Source organism: Anguilla rostrata, chromosome 11, assembly GCF_018555375.3.
Source record: "Anguilla rostrata isolate EN2019 chromosome 11, ASM1855537v3, whole genome shotgun sequence".
NCBI classification, from domain to species: Eukaryota; Metazoa; Chordata; class Actinopteri; order Anguilliformes; family Anguillidae; genus Anguilla; species Anguilla rostrata.
In genome coordinates, this window is record NC_057943.1 from 12,803,684 (window position 1) to 12,823,227 (window position 19,544).

The 19,544-nt window shown below is 42.5% G+C and overlaps 1 protein-coding gene across 3 annotated transcripts; it reads left to right on the forward strand.

Annotated features, from left to right (window-relative positions):
* The first annotated feature begins 1,768 nt into the window (after positions 1-1,768).
* Positions 1,769-18,486, forward strand: lactbl1a (lactamase, beta-like 1a). Of its 3 annotated transcripts, none has more exons than XM_064297972.1 (8): positions 1,769-2,039; positions 6,193-6,284; positions 9,464-9,611; positions 10,794-10,900; positions 12,084-12,241; positions 12,727-12,974; positions 14,915-15,020; positions 15,753-18,486. In XM_064297972.1, the coding sequence occupies exons 2-8, from the start codon at positions 6,225-6,227 to the stop codon at positions 16,729-16,731; spliced, it is 1,806 nt and encodes a 601-aa protein (XP_064154042.1). In that variant the 5' UTR covers positions 1,769-2,039; positions 6,193-6,224; the 3' UTR covers positions 16,732-18,486. The 3 variants fall into 3 exon arrangements, with proteins under 3 accessions (XP_064154042.1, XP_064154043.1, XP_064154044.1); XM_064297973.1 differs by lacking the exon at positions 1,769-2,039 and adding an exon at positions 2,148-2,245; XM_064297974.1 differs by lacking the exons at positions 1,769-2,039; positions 6,193-6,284 and adding an exon at positions 8,076-8,452.
* The last annotated feature ends 1,058 nt before the right edge of the window (positions 18,487-19,544 follow it).

Genomic DNA, 19,544 nt, shown 5'->3' on the forward strand with positions numbered 1-19,544 from the left:
AAGCCAAAGAAATGAACCCATAGCTACATTATAGTAGAAACTTGTGTGGGAGAATTCTCAGGGCTTGTTGCTGTAAGAAAAAAGCTAGGAGGTCATCTAGTGGCCAGTATGCTGAATTGCAGGCTTCTAAAATCATGCTTATGATAACATCGCCTTAGTTTCACAGTGATGTGAGTATTGCGCTGACAATATTTGTATTCTTAATGGAAATATGTCATAATAATATCATTCAAGAGTGTTGTGTTATCTGGGTGTGACAATGTATAGTTAATCCTACCATCCCAGCACTGTCCTGTTATAAACTGAATCGTCCTCTGTTTGCTGACTGCTGTTGGATTATGTTATATAATTTTTAATCTCCAAGCACTTAAATAACATTCCTGGTCTCAAGTTCGTCTGGTTTTTAAATCCACTGGCATCAGTAAAATAATTTTAATTCTCTAATTTTTGTGTGCATTTCTCCTTGTATACAACTCTCTATTAAATCTTTCTCTCCTTTATTTTTTATTAATTTGGCACCCATCTTGGGGCTGAGCAGAGTCAATTCCCATCCTAATCTGAAATGCCCAACTATCTGCAGCTGCAGCTGCAGCCACATTCACATGTAAACCCCAAACCTGCACGTGCAGACTACAGCTAAGTTCACAAGGTAAAGCTGGAGGAAGACCTCCAGCAGCCTGAAATCTGTCTTTCATTCGTGTAGACTTGAGGATTGCATCCAATTGCTCACTTTTGGATGACGGGTCAATTTCCCCATTTAGAATTACCAGTATTAGTGCATTCTTGATTATTGAGCCTTATCACCAATTTGATCAATTAGGATAGCATCTGCCAGCCAACAGTATTTGAGTAGCTTCCAGTCATGATCTATGCCCCTCATGAATTCCTGGGGCTACATATGAAGGTGTATTTTATCTCGTACATTAAACTGGCTGCGTTTTGACTTCCCTCTGACCCTCCGGTGCCTACCTGTGGTCTTTAGAGGTGTCTGTCTGTGGTGTAGCAGCTACTTCGTCCCTCCCTCATTAGCTTTTTACACCGGTCCTGTAGTTTGTGATTATTGCTGATGGGTTTCTTCCTCAGTAGTGCTGAGTCAAGAGGGATTCCGAGGTGCATTCTTGTCTCCTTTAATTTGCATAAGCCATTCCAGCAGATGTGGCCTGGAGCCAGGAAACAGGATATATTTGGAATAGGCCTGAAGCTCAGGCATAGATTTCACTGGGGCTAGTCAAGGCCAAGACCTTAATGTGGGTCCTTAATCACATCTTTTACAGAGATATAAAGTATAAAGTTACTGGAGGACACTTGTTGGAGGGAAAGTGAATTATCATGGGTGAAAGACCGTCAATATGACTAGGCTGCTAAGTTCACTTACACATGTGACATGATGCAGTGTACGTTGAGCAGGGGGCATCTATAATGGCAGCCACAGGATTCACTTGTAAGGAGTTGGGGTGACATAGTCAGGGGACACACAGTGCAGGTGCAATGAGACAGCAGTGTGGTATAATGGTTGGGGAATTGGGCCAACTCAAAGGTTGCCAGTTTGATTCCCAGTTGGGGCACCAATAACCTGAATTGCTTCAGTAAAATATACAGTTATATAAATAGATTGTTTGTAAAACATAATCTGTGTAAGTCACTCTTGATAAAAATCCCACAAATGAAATGCAATGTTTACTCTTCAGAGAAGCTGGAAACCTAGAATTCCTTAATTTGTCTAATGATGTGTTGCTGCATTGCATTAAACTGCAAGGCAGGGGAGCTTGTCCAGTTGGCATGGACACGCCCATCTCTGGGTCCCAGCATCCCCTGGCCCTGGCAGCTGTCACTAAGCACAGCAGGAGATAATCCAGGCTCTGGGGTCTGATACAAACTAGGTTTAACCGCCTCCATGATGTCAACATCTGTCAGTGCATCGTGCGACAGCATCAGGGGACGGCAGCGACAGCGTACCTCCATATCTTCATCGAGGGGGCAGAGAGGACCAGGCATCTATCAGGGAGAGGCTTTTTACACCCTGCGGTTCGGGCTTTTTGGTAAGTGTGGGGGGGAAAGTGACTGGGGGTTCTGTAGAACACAGCAGAGTTGAGGATGCTAATGTGCGTCACTGCAGCAGTCAAATTGACCAGACGGCTTATTCATCTAATCTCGCTGTTGACGTTGCAGAAACAGTTTTTGCTGCTGATGTGCTGGTTGACATTACGCCAGTAATTACACTTGGTTAGATCGAAAATGGCAAGAGGTGAGAGCATTTTCAAATATTTTAATTACAATAAGAATTATCTTACCATTAGCATATCTACAGTATTTGGTGTTTTGCTTACCAAATAGATGTGTTTTGCTCATCTTCATAGTTTTCATAGTTTCTACAGAACTATTTGTGCCATGTGTCATAAAATAATGCAGGTATGTTTGTCAACCAGTTTGCTTTTAACATCCAAACAATACAAGCTAAATTTCAGAATTTTAAATCTTTTGCCATCTATCTTATCTAGAATAGGTTTTCCAAAGATGTGTTCAATGGTTTAAAATGATAGCAATCAGTATGTAGATCTGACGCTGCAGTTCTGCACAAAATTTTGCACTTTTTCACAAATACCACAAAGAAAGATATCTATTCTGTAAAAAATCACGTTGCAACTTTTTACTTTGAAGTTCAGCCATGGGGAGAGATGTTACAGTTTCCTGCGATCTGGCTGCTGTCCAATCATTCTCTTCTTAATATAACGGATTATCAGAATCCCAGCCCAGAACACAGGCAGATAGAATTTAATGAAAAAAGCCAACCTGTGTGACATTTTTTTGTCAAAACAGTTGTCAGGCATATATCAAATTGTACTGCATGTTCTACTTAAAAATGATTTTTAAAAATATATATGGCACTCTAAATTTGCAATCAGTTACTACTTTCTTACTGCCAAAAGGTCACATGCACACTGTTTGTTACCAAATTGAATTGCTCAACAAGAATAAACTTGTTTCTAAGCAAGTATTAATTGGCCTTTAAAATAATGCATTTATATATTGCCAAATAAATACATTACATTACATTTATTTGGCAGATGTTTTTATCCAAAGCGACTTACAAGTGCATATTAATGCACAAAAGAGGGAGATACCTTTACAGGGTCTATGTTAAAATGAACAGTCCAAACAATAATTAAAAATTCAAGCAAGCTTTCAAGTGTGTGTGAGTGATGACAGCAGTATTTAATCTCCATCAGGAGCAGCATTTAATTAATGAAATGGTTTATTGAGGTTTCTTCCCATAGGGTGTAAGTGCAGTCTTATTTTAATGTGCATGTCCATGGATGTGTATGGCAGTGTCTGTTCTTGCAGGATTATCTTCTTTATGAATGCACAGTGAATATGTGGAAGAGATTGCTTCTATCCTTCACTGATGCCAATATAAGGGAAAATAAATGCTCATAAAAATAAGACAGGTGAAAGAAAGTTAAAAGCCAGCCAAGCATGACTTAGTCATCAAACCAACACATAGTCATTTTATAACACTGAAAAAGAGTAAGATTTGCTTTGACTTTACCTCTCTGGCTGTTCTATTTTTGTTTGTTTGAATGCTGTTGACATTCACCACGCTGAAATGCCACAGAAATCAAGTCCATCACAGGAGGTAAAACATGAAATTAGACAGAGAAATGCATAATAACTTCTCAGCCTGCATTCTTTAAGCTTCAATTTGTATCATCAGTACGGGCTTAATTAATTTGGGGGGTGGGGGGGATAAAGTACCTTTTAACCAACTGATGTACTCCAGACAGTTCTATCTGAAACAAGCTCTTTTAGATAAACAGACCCAAGTTAAGACCATTAAGTTCAGACTGGCCAGCAGACATTAAGCTGCATAGCAGTTCATATTTGTATTTAAACTGTCCCAATTTCAGGTTAAAACAGTGCACTTTTTTAATAGCAGAGCCCTCGGTGGCGTCTCTGTTGTTGCCTGTCACTCACAGATTAACAGTCCGCCGCTGACCTCATAAAAGAGATAACGCGGGCGCAGTATATAACAGGCCGTGTGAGAGGTTTACGGCCGCTACGGCCCCGGGCCGCAGGCGGCTGTGACGCACGGCCCCGCCGCGCGCGGACGGTCGCTGGGGAAAAGCAAACCTCCCTCGCGGGACAGCGGAAGCTCCGCCCGCCGGGCCTGACGCACGGCGCTGGAACGTGACGGGGGGGAGAGAAGACGGGGCCGCGCGGCGGGGAGCGAGAGACAGAGACGAGGAGGAACGCACGGCGTGCGTTTACCGCAGCTGGGAAATACGCGATGGCCTCCTGACCGCAGGGACTGATGCTCCCACCCTGACACGCTGCCAGTGCCAAATCAGCAGTATTAGGAAATGTGTTTTTGGCACAGCATGTCATTATGATGTATGATGCGCATGCACTGCGCATAGTGATGCAGCAACAGTGTGCAGAACATTGTTACAGTCTAAGGCACGTGTTAATTCAGTACTGATCTAGATCTGACAGCACCATACGGACCCTCTTTCCTTTGAGGATGTGTTGTGTGGCATGATAAGTTAGTTCAGCTTATTTCTGGTCTGATTTGTTCACCAGTAAATCAATATTATTGATTTTAAAAAACTGCCTTTCAGCTTAGTTTCACAACTGACAAGATTTGTCAGTTATAGCCTATTGGAATAAGATGGGTATCACATTATTCCAGCCTTGATCTGTTAGCCTTGATGTCATAAAATCATCAACCTTTCACAAAGGGCATAAGTCAAGGTTGTTTTCCTAGTATTATCCCCCCACCCTCCATCACTTTGATAGGTTCACATATGAGCATTGTAACATCAATAGATGGGACCAGATTGATATTTAATATTCAGGGGATGCAAAAACTCTGATCTCCTTATTCTTATAGTTGTGGATTGATAAACATTTCTAGAAAATTTTGCTACCATGCAGGTTAACAATGTTGACATATCATTCATAAACAGTTTATTTTGGAACCTCAGAGTTTATTTGTGCTTTCTGAATACACAATAAATAACTTGCTCTTCTGTGCATTAATATAATGATCTGTTTCACGATCGCTTACAAAAATCTTACAGAAGGAGCTTTGAGGATAGACAGACAGGGATTTGTGAGTATAAAATCAGCTTGCACGCTTGTGCAAGGTTAACAGTGCTAATGCATCAGTGGCATGAACATTTATCCTTGATTCAAGAGTGTGAAATAAAATAACTGCTTCAGGCTCAGATTTTTTTAAAAGAAAGGAAAAGAAATGCTGTGAAAATTAATTCCCATCCTAATTTGAAATGCCCTACTGCAAAAAACTTCACACATTTATTTCTTTGTCATCCAGGGCTTCTAGAATTATAAACACGTCATTATAATGCTGCTTTCAGGTACTGTAAACAAGAAAGAGGCATGTTTGAGTTTGTGCATTATACAAATGTCAGCACAGTGCGATAAGTCTAGAGATTTACACACATCTGTTTGCCTTTGCAGTCACAGTTTACTCCGTGCCCCTGCTTTACTCTGCTCATGTTATAGTTTGTATTTACTGGGTTAGCACACACGTTTTCATGTGATAGAAATAAAGCATGTGGGAATTTGAGAGAGAGAGAGACAGAGAGAGAGAGAGAGAGCAAGAGAGCAAGAGAGAGACAGCGGGAGAGAGAGAGAAATGCAGGCCCTGGTCATGCACACAAAGACATTTTCATAAGCATGTTGAAGCATGTTAAATACAGTATAAACCACAGATTACTTTTCTTTGATTTAAAGTCATTATGGAAGGATTAGGCTTCATTAATACCCTCTGATGGGCAGAGCTATTGTACTATATAGGCAAATAAAAAAATTGCTCTCCACAGCAAACCAATATGATTGGCTCAAATTAGTGAGAAATAGTGAGTCATTATTGCCTGGGGATCATGAAGACTTACTTTGAAAGCAGGAAGTGTACACTATTATGTTAATGTGATATTAAGTGAAAATCTAGCACCTGAAAACAACCTGGGAAGCACTCACTTTATGTCTCTTGTCCCGAGAGCACTAGCTGTCCAGTTGGACTGTAGCCTGCGGGCTGTTGAACAGTCTGGGTGTGGATGAGCGCTCATACTCCAGCTGTCATGCCCCTGCAGGGAAATGAGAGGGAAAACATGCCAAAAATACAATGGCATATAAAGTGAAAAATGTGTCCTGCTGTTTGTCTCTTTCTAGGTCTTCCACTCGTATTCTTTTAAACCGCTGCGATGGGGAAAGGTGGGAGCAAAGTGTTGAGAGAGACGTCTACAGACAGCGTCGAGCAACAGGTAAAGAAAAACAAACCAGACAGGCGGACATACGGCTTCATTATCTCAACACCAAAATGTACTGTGCGGAAGTATGGAAAGACATAAGTAAATGGGTCAAAAACAGACCTGCTCTATGCAATGTACAGTATGCAATTCTGCTTTCCAAGGAGCTTAACCTTGTGTCGCAGAAAATGGTCATTATTGACTTCCAGAAAGTTGTCCTGAAGTTGACGGTAATTTTTATTCTTATTACATTTTATTAAAATCATTAAACAATTTTTTTGTTTGTTTGACACAATAAATGATTGTCCTGTATCATCAGATTTTTCATAACCAGAGCCTGTGCTAGACACAGTATAAAACACTCTTGTTTAAAGCCATTTAAAGCTCATATTGAGCCAATGTCTCCTCCTTTCTGCAAACAACTGGTTTTCATTCAGAGACAGAGCCAGTTCTAGGCATAGACAACATAGGCGATTGCCTTGCAACCCCACAGCCCCCACCCCGAGCCCACAGTTGCAATTGCCAACCCCCCCGCCCCCCCCCCCCCCACCTTGCATACGGTAAGGTATAACTCAAAAGGCCTCTAAACTAAATTTTTCCAAGGACCTCCAGTACTCCACACCCTGTTTACTGAGCAAACATGGAAGCAATTTTGACCGGAAGCAATGGCTGCGTTTAACTCTGGACACTAATTCCAGTTTTAGCCCCATTCAAATATAATTCCTGCTTAAAATACTATTTCCTTTTTTACCCCGCCATGTCCAGACCGAATGGTGTCTCCCTCTTCCTGTGATTACTCTGCTGTTTATTTATAGAACAGGCGTAAAATTATCACCTGAGGTCTCCGGCCGCTTTTCGTTCCTGTCGGTAATTCCGGCTTAAAGCCCAGTCCCCACCCGCAAAGGTCACGGCACGCTAATTACCCCAGACGCGGGACACACAGTCCTGGGGTCGCACTCTCGTCTGGCCTCGTTTCCTCCCTGCTTTTGGGCCTTACTGTAATGATGGAATCGCTTACCGTGCCATGGCCACCCAGGACAAGGAAAATCGACTCTGTTCTGTGAAAGTACACACTTGTCGATTCCAATTACTGAAGGCTCGCTGCGGTGTTTCAGAATAGGGATTAGATACCTTGGCTTCGAGTACTCTTGAGCAAGGGTACTTAACCTGAATTTCTTCATTTCTTAAAACATCCAACTGTATAACTGAGATACTTGCATAATAAACAAAATGGAAACTATAGCCATGTAATTACAATATAATTAGCATGTAGTTGCATTGGTATTTAGAGATTCCTCTGGCTCTAACATATATTCTATTCTGTTTGATATTATCCTCACCACAGTGTTGTTTGTCTTTAATTTTGAGCAAGCAGCCTAGCAATTTTGTAAACTAAAAAGCATATCCTGCATTTACATGCTGATATGCTTTCAGTCTGTAAAAATGATACCCCTATAATATACAATATATTCACAATACACATTTATGTAGAGGGTATAAAAAAGTTTGAGCCCACAAGGGCAACCAGAAAACTGTGTCCCTGACCCATAAAAAGATCAGTAATTTTAACTAAGCCAGCATTCCGTGATCAACGGCCGCCTGTACGACATGATCAATAATGCGAAGGTTACAGTACGACTCCTCCCCGTGTGAAACAGCATCCTGAAATGCAGAGGGAGGGGGGGAAGGCAGGGTACTCCTGGGGAGACCCTACAGGGAACTGCCACCTCCCCCCCACCCCCCCCCACCCCCCGCCCCATTCCAGGGGGACATCCTGGAGGAAAGACACCCTGCTAAATTGGGCGCGTCAGGCGAGGGGCAGGCCCGAGCCTTCAGAAAGCGACGCGATTCGATTGGCTGAGATCGAAGATTAGGACTCCCCCTTCTCTATGGGGCTTTAGTGGTGTAAAGCTGAGGATTATGATGTGAGGGCAGCCAGTGAAAGAAGAGGAAACTGAGTAGTCAGCTAAGGAGGGAGCAGGGGTCATAGTTAGGATTTCACCGCTGGTGAAGGAGGATGATTGGGGATCGTTAGCTATGCCTGTGCCATGTTGACCACTGATGGACGGCCTTCAACCTTCGGACACACTGCAACAGCTTTGGACATTTGGATTTTAATGTGATTATGTGGGTTCTGTGAGAACTCCTCTCATAAAAAGGAAAAAAACTGCATACTTTCTGTGGTAAGTCAGTTTCAGTTATGAATTAATTAATTAAGATACGTTGGGTGCTGTCTTTCCAATTCTCAAAACATGTTAAGTTCCACTCTTGTCACAAGCAAAAATGTTTTTCCAAACATTTTCATTCAAAATTACATTACACTGCCGTTGCTTTTTATAATTTGAGTGACCTGCACATGCTAGACCATCAGACCTTTATATGACTGACTTACAGACAGCTTTAAGGCATTTTCTCAGTTTAGTATAGAATGTTATTTTCACTTTAAGAATGAAAGGAAATACAATTGTGTGTGTGTGTGTGTTTGTGTGTGTGTGTGAAAGAAAAATATAATTAAAACCATTTACAGTTTAAAACAAAACTGGAACCTCTTGAAATCTGTATTAATAATACAGTGCCTAAAGAAGTTGTATTATTTGAAAATGTGAAATGCGGATTGGATCATACATTATGCATGCTCCACTTGCAAGTAGCAGAGCAGGGTGGTTAAAGTGCAATTCCATCCACTTATTTTACACAGATTATTTGTTCTTTTCTTCTTTGAGTAGTGCACATGCCATTGTCTGCACTTTATAAACAATAGCTATAGTTAAGGTTTCTTCTGTAGCAGAGAGTTTAACTGAATAAACATTGACAACAGGAAACGTTGGGGGGTTATAAAGCCATTATTTTTTATATTGGCCCACACTGTGCTGAAAGAGGCAGTAATGTGTGATCGTAATTGAATGTTTTAAAAAGAAGTTGGCCGAAATGGAATAAATGTGTGCCACTGATTTAAGTGCTGAGTTTTGGTCCACATCCCTCTGCTACAACCGCAGTACCTCTAATGGCTGCCATCAAACTATTTGTTCCTCCCAACCCCCTGCACATAAAAAAGCTAAAATGTGGTGGGAAAAGGCTATTTTCAATAGTGGGGTCCATTGCTTCAGCGTGAGCAAACAAAGCTTGAAGAAGAATAAGAAGAAGAAGAAGAAGAAAGGACTCCTTGCTAGAGTCTTTTTCTCTGTGTCTCCCAGCCTGTCCCAGCCGTGGTGGCTGGCCTAACCAAGCCGGGGCAGATGAAGGTGAAGTGGACCCAGCTGGGCTTGGTCTTCTTCCTGCTTCTCTCCCTCGTCATGACGGGCTGCTTCCTGTGGCAGTACCAGATACCCAAGCTACAGCCAGGTAGGTGGCCACGCCCACACCAGCGCTGGCCCGCCCCTTCCTCCTGCTAAGAGCAAGTTTGCGTGTCTGTGGGAGACCCAGCAGGATCATGATCTCAGAGCAATTACCTCAGACTCTGATCAGCCCCAAAGCTCCTTTAATGCTTTAGCTCTAGTGCTTGTGGGCGGAGCTCTTCTTAACTGTGTGCAGGTGATGTCCAGCCAGCCTGGGGCTTTGTGGGTCTGCCAGGTATTTCCTGGGATGCCCTGAAGGCCAAAGGAGACACCAGCTTGAGGATCTCCTGGTGTCATACAGCCCTGTGGTATACCATGTTCAGCACTTTTAACATTTAAAACTTGCGCAGTGACTGCAGGGTCATCTACAGACTTTGTGCTGCAGTAGGCAAGATCGTTGGTCAGGGAAGATGGGGTAGGTAGCAATTATGGACCGTGGGGTGGGGGGTGGGGGGGGGGATTTCTGTGTTGCGATCGCAGAACAGGGGGATTTTTCCGACCATATCCATTTTTCCCCCTTCGTTTGGCACCCTCCACCCAGACGGTTGGTGCAGCCCCATACAGCTGGCGCTCTACGCGACCGTCTCTCCCGCTTCTGCCTTGCGCTGGCCCCGGAAACAGAGACATTTCTCCCTGTGGAGGCGATATTTATACAGGCGAGCTTAACAGCAGGAACTACTTTTGGATGCTCAGCTGTTTGAGCTCCTTACGTTCGGTTGATCGTTTGTAAGTAACTGCTGGAGATTATGCGAAGCCCAAGACAGCGGCCTTCCCATCCCTGGCCTCCGCAAAGCCTGATTACTCCTAGTAATGGGGGGAGGGGGAGGCTCAACACAGTTGCATTGGCAAGGCAAGGAAAGAAAAATGGCAGCACGGCAGTCCATACAGGTGGAATGGATGGTGGGAGTGTCCAGACACACCAGGGTCATCTGAGGTATTACTGATATTACAGACCCAGCGGATATTGGGTTCCCCATATTGAATCTGTTTACTCCCATGTTTTCTTACTACATGCCATCCAGGAAGTTTTTCCTTACCACTGTTCCCTTCCCCTGGGTCTTGTGGGGGTTTAGGCTTTGGTGTGCTGAGCCACTGAACATCAATCCCACCTCAAAGTTTTTTGCCAAACATTAAAAGGCAAAGTGCAATGAAGTATAACTTGGGTCTTGCTCTGTTTGATCTTCTGCAGATGAAAATGTGGATAAAGATTCCAACACCGAAAAGATGTGCCCCCATTTCCCTGAACCCACACCCCTGGAGCACCCCATCCATCACCTGAGAGCAGCATTAGAGAAGGTAAGCTGTTTCCTGAATTCCTAAAACAGAAGTAAACACTTTTCCCACAAGTATTCTCATCTCGTATTACATTCAATTTGTTAAATATGACTTTTGTGAATGAATGCAGTTGATATAACTACAATACACCCTGATCTTCCAGCAAAATTGCTTGCGTAAAATCAAGAGTTAAATGTCCACTGTCAGTTCAACTTTGCTGTGTTGCAATCATGAGACAGAGATTCCACAGTGATTCTATCAAACATAGTCTTTTGCACAGTACCTACAGAATTAAAAAATCCTCTACATACATACAACATTCATACAGTGCATATCAGTGGAAAATTGATTCTTTTTGCACTAAATGTTGGTCTTGACCTGTTTTTGCATCATTTACATAAAAAATACAGCAATTAATGAACAAAATACTCTGTAACATCAGATATAGCCAGCTCTCCTCAATTAGGCTATTAGGCGAGTAATAAAATATATTTTTTATTTGTAACACAAAATTCTGTACATTTTATCAACGTTATTTAAAATAATGTATGCATGTACTCTTCGTTCTCTTCACTCACACTTGGGGAATATTCATGAGAAAGATCTGCAAGGTGCAGCTTTTGTAATTTGAACAAAATTGAAGCACATTTTGTTAGCCTTTATTGCAGGTTGTGCTGAAATCTAACATGGTAGGCTAGTTAACAGAGTAGTGTATCTAGCCTATCATTTTTGTTAAGTAGCAATTTTTATAAATTTAATTTATCCATCACCCAATGTGATGCAAAGAAAGAATCTGTGCGTTTACCTGCCAGTTGTATACATTGTCGGCACACTTGTTAATCGAGGAAAATTAATGACAACAGGTTGAGACCAATGATCAGTTTAAAGGGTAGTTTTCTGCCCTTTCTATTTTCAGCACACCAGCTGCCACTGGTACATATGTACATGTGGAATGAACAATTCATCATTTGCACATTTTTTGTTGCAAAATGGGAAAGAAAAACAAAAGCAAATTTAAATATTATAATACAATAGATATGAAGAAAGCCTGCGCAAAGAAGAAAAGGCAATCATCAGCTGACTCTTCTCCCTGCTCAAGCTTTAACTTAAACCACATTCAGATTCTCCACCAAACGTCTTCTGTAGACACCTCGAAAGCACCTGTGGTCTAAATGTGAGTCACCTGATCATCCTCGATGCCCAGGTGGATGTCCTCCTGCGATCCAGTGTGCACGAAACCAGCCTCCCTGCTTTGTCCGCCATCGTTATCTACAACGACTCGGTGCTGTGGACCGGAAACTTCGGCAAACGGAACAGGAGTGACCCCCGCTCAGGCCCGCCTAACGAGTACACAATATACAGGTGAGGGGCAGTCTGGTCAGGCTGGGTAGTACACCTGGATGACACAGTCTGAAAAACTGGCAGAGACAACCTGCGAGGAACAGGGAAGCTGGTCGTCTCTAGCTTTTGACAGGCATACCAAAATTTCAGGCAGCAGACAGAAGCAGTCTTTGGGGCATGTGAAATCTCTTAGCGCTTATCAGTCACTCTATGAGCAGGAAGCACAGCTGAAGCATCCGCAGCTCTGAAATGCATTTTAACAAGCTTGCTAGTGCACAAAAATGAGCGTGTTAAGAAAACTGCTTTTGGTGACCATCCCACACAGTTCTTGTGCACGTCAAGACAACAGGAAGCATCATTCCCTTGGATTCATTATCAAAGGGATTAATTATACTATCATCAGTTACACTTAAATAATACATGTGCAACGATACCTGTCAGGTAGACTGCTGTTAGCTGTGATGAGTGCACCCCAAGATGCCCTGTACCCGGGTCCTTCTCTGCAGGATTGCCAGCGTCTCTAAGCTCTTCCCCACGCTGATGCTGTACAAGCTGTGGGAGGAAGGGAAGGTGGGGTCCCTGGACGACCCGCTGGAGAAGTACGTGGACAACTTCACCATAAAGAACCCTCTGGGGAGGCTCCGGGACTCGGAGCTCAAGCACGTGACCGACGGCCTGATCTTCCTGGACAGCGGGGAGGTGCCCATCCGCTCCTCTTCCGTCACCCTGCGGAGGATGGCCAGCCAACTGTCCGGTAAGCCAGGGAGGCCCCGGGCCCTGGATGCACCCCCCCCCCCCTCCGCCCCCTTCCTCAGTCCGGTCAGGCGCATAATGCCGCGAGATTATGGGCCTGATGAATTAGGTTAGCTAGCTAGGTGAGTTAGCCCAGTTAGTGGGTGTTTTGCTTCGCAAAGAAAATACTAGTCACTAACACCCCATAACACCCCGACAAGTTCTGCTTATCACCTCACAGCCAAACTTCATAAATATGCACCTAAAAAAAACCTTTTTTTTTTTTTGTCACGCAGAATCGAATTCGAGAAGCTTGACATTTTCTGTGGCACATTAAGGGGCCATTCTGATTTTCATCTCATTTGATCCGCTCGTGAATCGATGCTCCAAACAACAAACTTTGACAGTGAAACCATCATTGACTCCTAAATGGAAAAATAATTTTAATTATGATCACGCTCATAAGCATAATTACAGTCATAATACAGTTCCAATTTGTAAAAAGCAAGACATGTGGAGTGACAGATAAAAGCTGCCTCTAAATCGGAAACGTGAGCGAAGAGGACACTAACCAGGGCCTTAGGAAAGGTTATTAACTTAAGCATTACAGACAACATTCAATTTTACTGCAGCACAGGAATAGAGAAAAATAATTAGCATGAACTTTATTACTTTCAAATTACTCAATTGCAATCTTTGCCGGACGTTTTTATCTTTACTGAACAAAGGACTGCATATCTGTACATCGGCAGTTAGTAGTTTGCTACAAAATGGAGGTGTAAGCAGCACTCTGTAGGTCGACAGTGTTTAGCCACACTTAATCCCTAGAGACCGTGTGTGGATTAAAACAGAGAGAGAGAGAGAGAGAGAGAGAGAGAGAGAGAGAGAGAGAGAGAGAGAGAGAGAGAGATTAACATTTTACATGTAATTGTGAAATTAAGAATGAGATATTGACATTTTACATTTAATTGCGGCTTTAAAGTTAGATAAACTGTTGACGTCCAGGCCATGGCTGGTAACCATTACAGCATTAGATAACCTACGCACATCATTGACAGCTTGCAATAAAAAGCCACCTTGTCTGTAAACAGTGCCTTTAGTGCTTTGGAAAAATTCTTAGTATCAGTCAGCAGGTTATTTTTGGCCTGATAAAAATATCACCACTTCGACAGAGTGAGGAACCCAGATATCCTCTCTTTGACATTTGAAAAGACAGCTTTGTAAGAACTGAGTAATTTACATCCTGCCCTAAAAGAAAAGCACACTTTTAAATGTGCTGACAGGGCTTCAGAATTAAACCATTTATTACTGTATACAATTCAAAGTAGAGTAAACAAATTAGTCTGTTTAAGTTAATTTTACCACCTTCGCAGTGCTTTAATAAGAATATAATATTTAACAATGTCTGGCCAAATCTTTTTCAAATCTTCAGATATTAACCAAAATTCAATCAGCAGTTGTCCTTTGACTCAAAATGTCAGCTTTTTAGTATATTTAAGTAGTTTATATAAGTAGAAAAATATAAAAGGCCATTTGCCTTGAATTTTGACAATTTTGTACTTGATAATAAATCTGCATTTTTGCTGAATCCTCTTCCTCAGATTTCATGCATTTTTATATACTGGTCTGCAGATCTTCTATATTTTTCTACTTGGTTGTTCTCATAGGACTGACCTACCTGTTCTCATATTCCAAAGTGCAAATTGTTTCTATAGTTTTTCAGCGTTTTTTTCTATTCACAAGCACAGTTGGTTGAGCCAAAATAAAATAAACTAAAAGATGTACTTGCTGAACTGTGTTCATGAATCAAAGTTGAAGTTGAGAACATAAATTAAATTACATTATATTTCACAAAAAGCCCAGGCCAGTGTCAGCACAAGCTCTTGCAGTTAAAGTTTGTGTTTATTTCTCCTGTGGTTCTGTGGAATAGCACAATAATAATTATTCCTGTACTTTCTGCAGGTTTACCCAGAAGGCTTAGGGCCACTAACCTACTCTGGAAAGGAAAGACACAGGCAGCTCTCAACCTCCTTCAAGACGACGTCCTGGTGGCCGACCCAGGCACCAAGTGAGATCTTATTATACATCAAATGTATTACTGCATTAAACACATGGCATATGGAAACATATCTGTGTAATAACACTAGAATACTTGTGTCCACAGCGAAAATGTTTTACATTTCACGTAATATTAATTATTTATTTATCTTGAACCCTTGGTCTTCTCAAGCTATTAGAATAGTAATATTAGTAATATAATACCAAATACACAACATGCATTCCTCTACCACTAAAATCCCAATGCATTTATTCATGGTTATGCAATGCAACAGACTGGGATTTAGCTTGTTTATTCATATTAAATACAAGTTCATAGACGTGAGTAACTTGGCATTTTTATATGTTGAAAACGTTTTTTTTTATTTCCTCTACAATTCACTGTAGTTCATATCTTACCGGTATATTTTATCACCTAGTTTAAATATCCTGGGCTAGAATCTGCTTTGACAGGTTCCCCATTACCCTTTACCATTTTACCACCCTTGGTGGAGGGTGGGCTCCCCCTCCATATTCCTGCTGAGATTTCTTCCCACCAGGGAATTTTTTCTGACCACTGTTTTTTCTTGCCACTCCATATTTTTTTCATTCCCCCTGGGGAGTTTTTTTTCCTGCTGTTTCTTTGTGGATTCAGACAAGGCCTTTCCTAGTCTTCCCCTCTCCTGCCTTCCTGTGAAGCTCCTCTGTGACAGTGTCTCTTAACAGCTGAAAGGTCATCTCTTCCTCTGCGCTCCTCCTCCAGGTGCCACTACAGTAACCTGGCCTTCTCCCTGATGGCACATGTGCTGGGAGAGAGGGTGCTAGGACTGGACTACCAGCGCTGGGTCTCCGACAACATCCTGGAGCGGCTGGGGATGGAGGACACGGGCTTCGACATCACGCCCGGGATCCAGAGCCAGATGGCGGTGGGCGTGTACACCAGCGGGCAGCCGGCGCCGCTCTACGACCTGGGCTGGTACCGGCCCTCGGGGCAGATGTACTCCACCACGGCCGACATGGCCAAGCTGGCCATGATGCTGCTGGGGGCCCACAGGCGCAAGCTGCTGGAGCCCGACACCCTCAAGGTGATGCTGACGCCCCTCTTCCGCTGCGACAAGAGCTACTTCGCCAACCGCACGGGCACCCCCTGGGAGGTCAACGAGCAGCTGGGGTACGAGGTGGTGCGCAAGGACGGCGACCTGGACGGCTACTCGGCCTCCTTCTCCCTGGTGCCCCGCATGAAGCTGGGCCTGGTGCTGCTGATGGCGGGCACCAAGCCCCAGGACCAGGACGTGGTGGCCCAAGCCTACGCCCACCTCATCCCAGCCATGGAGACCGCCTTCAGGGAGGCCCGTCGCGTCCTGGCGGCCCCGCCCAGCGCCGCGCCCTACGTGGGGTTCTTCACCTACAGCAACATCACCTTCTACGAGATCCGGGCGGGGCCGGACGGGGTGCTGACCATGCAGCAGTTCGGGCCCCACATCGAGAACCTGATCCCGGAGCAGTACAGGACCATAAAGCTCAACTTCCTGGAGGACCGGGTCTTCAGGGTGGTGTTTGAGACGGAGTACCCCTGCGTCTTAACCGTCAACTCCGTCTCCGTTTCCCTGGAGGCCCAGGACAGACAGCTCTTCAATTTTTACATCTTCGATAAGAAGGGCGTGTCCCCTGGCTTCGACGCACCCGGTCTTAACACGTACAATGTGGTCCGGATACCCCAGAAGCCCTCCTTCTCCAGCTGAGCTCTTCCATGAACTGAGTCTAAGGACAAACAGCACAAAAGGGGACATTCTGACCTTTTGTGCAGAAGCAGCCCAGGATATTATGAATATGCTGACTGTTTCTTTGAGCATCAGTTTTTCCGTTATATATTCCTTCCTGTTCTTGTCCATCTATTCAGTAGGGCATTTTTTTTTTATAAATACTGATTAAGGCATGGTAGTTGTGCATATTAATCCACATTTTTCTATAAACGTGTTGACTAAAGTTATAACATGTTGTACATAGTTTTTTTGTTTCTATTTTCTGTCTCATGTTCTGTGTTATTTGTATCATTTTTTGTTATGTGTCAGAAAATGCATTTTACAGGCTGAGGATGCTCTGTAAAGATGTATATCCTCCTGTGTGAGACAAGTTATTTGGAAACACGTATAGCGCTTTTTCACAACATGGTCATGTTCAGTTTTGACTGCGCCATCCTTTCATAAAGAGGAAAAGTTTCACAGAACGGATTTACATTTACAGGTTTTCCTTCCAGTACTCAAGTCTAGAAATAGGATTAGCACTAGGATCAGGATTAACAGAAAATTGGACATGTCTAATGATAACTATAACTGCAAAAATATAAATATATTTGTTTTATAATACCAGAAACTTTGTGCTATGAAATGTCCATAACACACTAAAATTCAGTGGCTGGCAGCCCTTTTTATAATGTGAAAGTGGACATCAAAAAGTGAATGATTTTTCAAAGACTACTTTGGGGTCAAATCAAAATTTAATTCTAAGTTCATATTTTTTTTTATCATAGTGCCTTTATCTGGCCAATCAACACAATTTGAATTAGATAATTGCTAAATTAGCATAGCATTATTTCTACTCACAGTAAATTAGGCATACAGTATGCTGTATGCTGTTTTAAGGAGAAACTTCAAATATTATGTGAGGACCATTTAAGTCTGGTTTCCTGTTTTTCTTGTTTAATTTATATTGCAAAGAACTGTGGGCGATGTGGTGAGAAGCTCATGTGGGATGAAGGTCATGGTCATTTGTTGCATTTTGTTCTATACTGTTAAAATTCTGCAAGGAAAAAAAACCTGTGTTCACCATAACAGTTTGGAGTTAAATACTTAATACTTAGCATTGTAAATGGTAAATGGACTGCATTTATATAGCGCTTTTATCCAAAGCGCATTACAATTGATGCCTCTCATTCGCCAGAGCAGTTGGGGGTTAGGTGTCTTGCTCAAGGACACTTCGAGACGCCCAGGGCAGGGTTTGAACCGGCAACCCTCTGACTGCCAGACAATCGGTCTTACCTCCTGAGCTATGTTGCCCCCCCGTTGTCACCAAACAAAACCATATAGCTACCCAAAGTAGGGTTGCAAAAACCGAACAACATCCACATGCACTCACCTAGAGTAATCATTTAGCTAGCCAGCTGTATTTAGCAACATGGATGTATTAATGGCTACTTAATAGAGCAAGCTACCTATGTATATATAGCCTGTGTCTTGCTAGCTACTGTAGGTACAATATTTCTGAGTATTTAGTCAGATTTTTATTTTTTGCTGTAATAGTTCATAAATATTTTGAAGCAGTGTTCTCATCCACTTACGTGAAATCAAAATCATCACCATGCATGGTTAAAAAACATCTCTAGGTTGCTAGCTAACTGTAGCTCATACCACTGTGAGTTAGCGGATGAGTGCTAATGGACATATGCCTGAGGTCTGGTATTAAATCAGGTGGGACTATGATTTAGTGGAGATCATGTGGAGACTGAGTGAAATAATCCTGTTCTGATACAATCAGTCATCTTATGGGCGTACACATTTTGCCACCATTCAATTCACAAAATAAAAGTGATTTTTTTGTGAATGCTTCCATCCATCCATTATCTAACCGGCGGCGGGGCTGGAGCCTATCCCAGCATGCACTGGGTGAGAGGCAGGAATACAACCTGGACAGGTCACCGATCGATTGCAGAGCCCAGACACCATTCACTCTCACACTCATACTTACGGGCAATTTAGACTCTCCAATTAACCTAACCTGTCTTTGGACTCTGGGAGGAAACCAGAGTACCTAAAGAAAACCCCACAGACGGGGAGAATATGCAAACTCCACACAGGCCCCGGCTGGGATTTGAACCTTTCTTGTTGTGAGGTAACAGTGTGAACACTTCTCAAATTTGTAGTCAGGGTAATAATCATTGTAGCCATATAAATATTACAAATAACAAAATAAAAGTAATAACCAAACAAAATTCATTTTTTTAAAACCAGCTACTAAATATCTTAAGTTTCATTTCACAGACATTCTGTCCAACACAGTCTGTATGCTCAGTGTGTGAATCGGTCCGTAAGGAATGCAATAACTTTACCCAGGTGTGCTCACTGTTGTATTTTGAGGGTGGGTTTGAAAAGAGCAGAACATACTGTAGGTTCAGTAAAATCCATCATTTTATAGGGCTGTGGGTAACTGCAAACAGACAGGATGGGGGTGGTTTGTAGATGGAGTGAGGGAAAAAGCTGGCACTGGCTATCTTTATGATTGAAAGGTCCAACATAAAACTGAAGGGAGCATGAAAAACACTGGTGCTTTGGCTTATCTGCTGATAAAAATTCCAGATGCAGTATGAGTGGGAACATAAGCATAATGTACACAGGATTAAGCACAAGATTCATGAGTTTTTCATGAACAATGGTTTTTTGTTCATGAAAATATTAAATTAATATATGTATATTTTTTTTACTAAGAAATAAATGCAATAACTAGGTCATTGCTGCCATTAGACACCAACTTCATTATGGATAAAACACAGCCCTTTGCT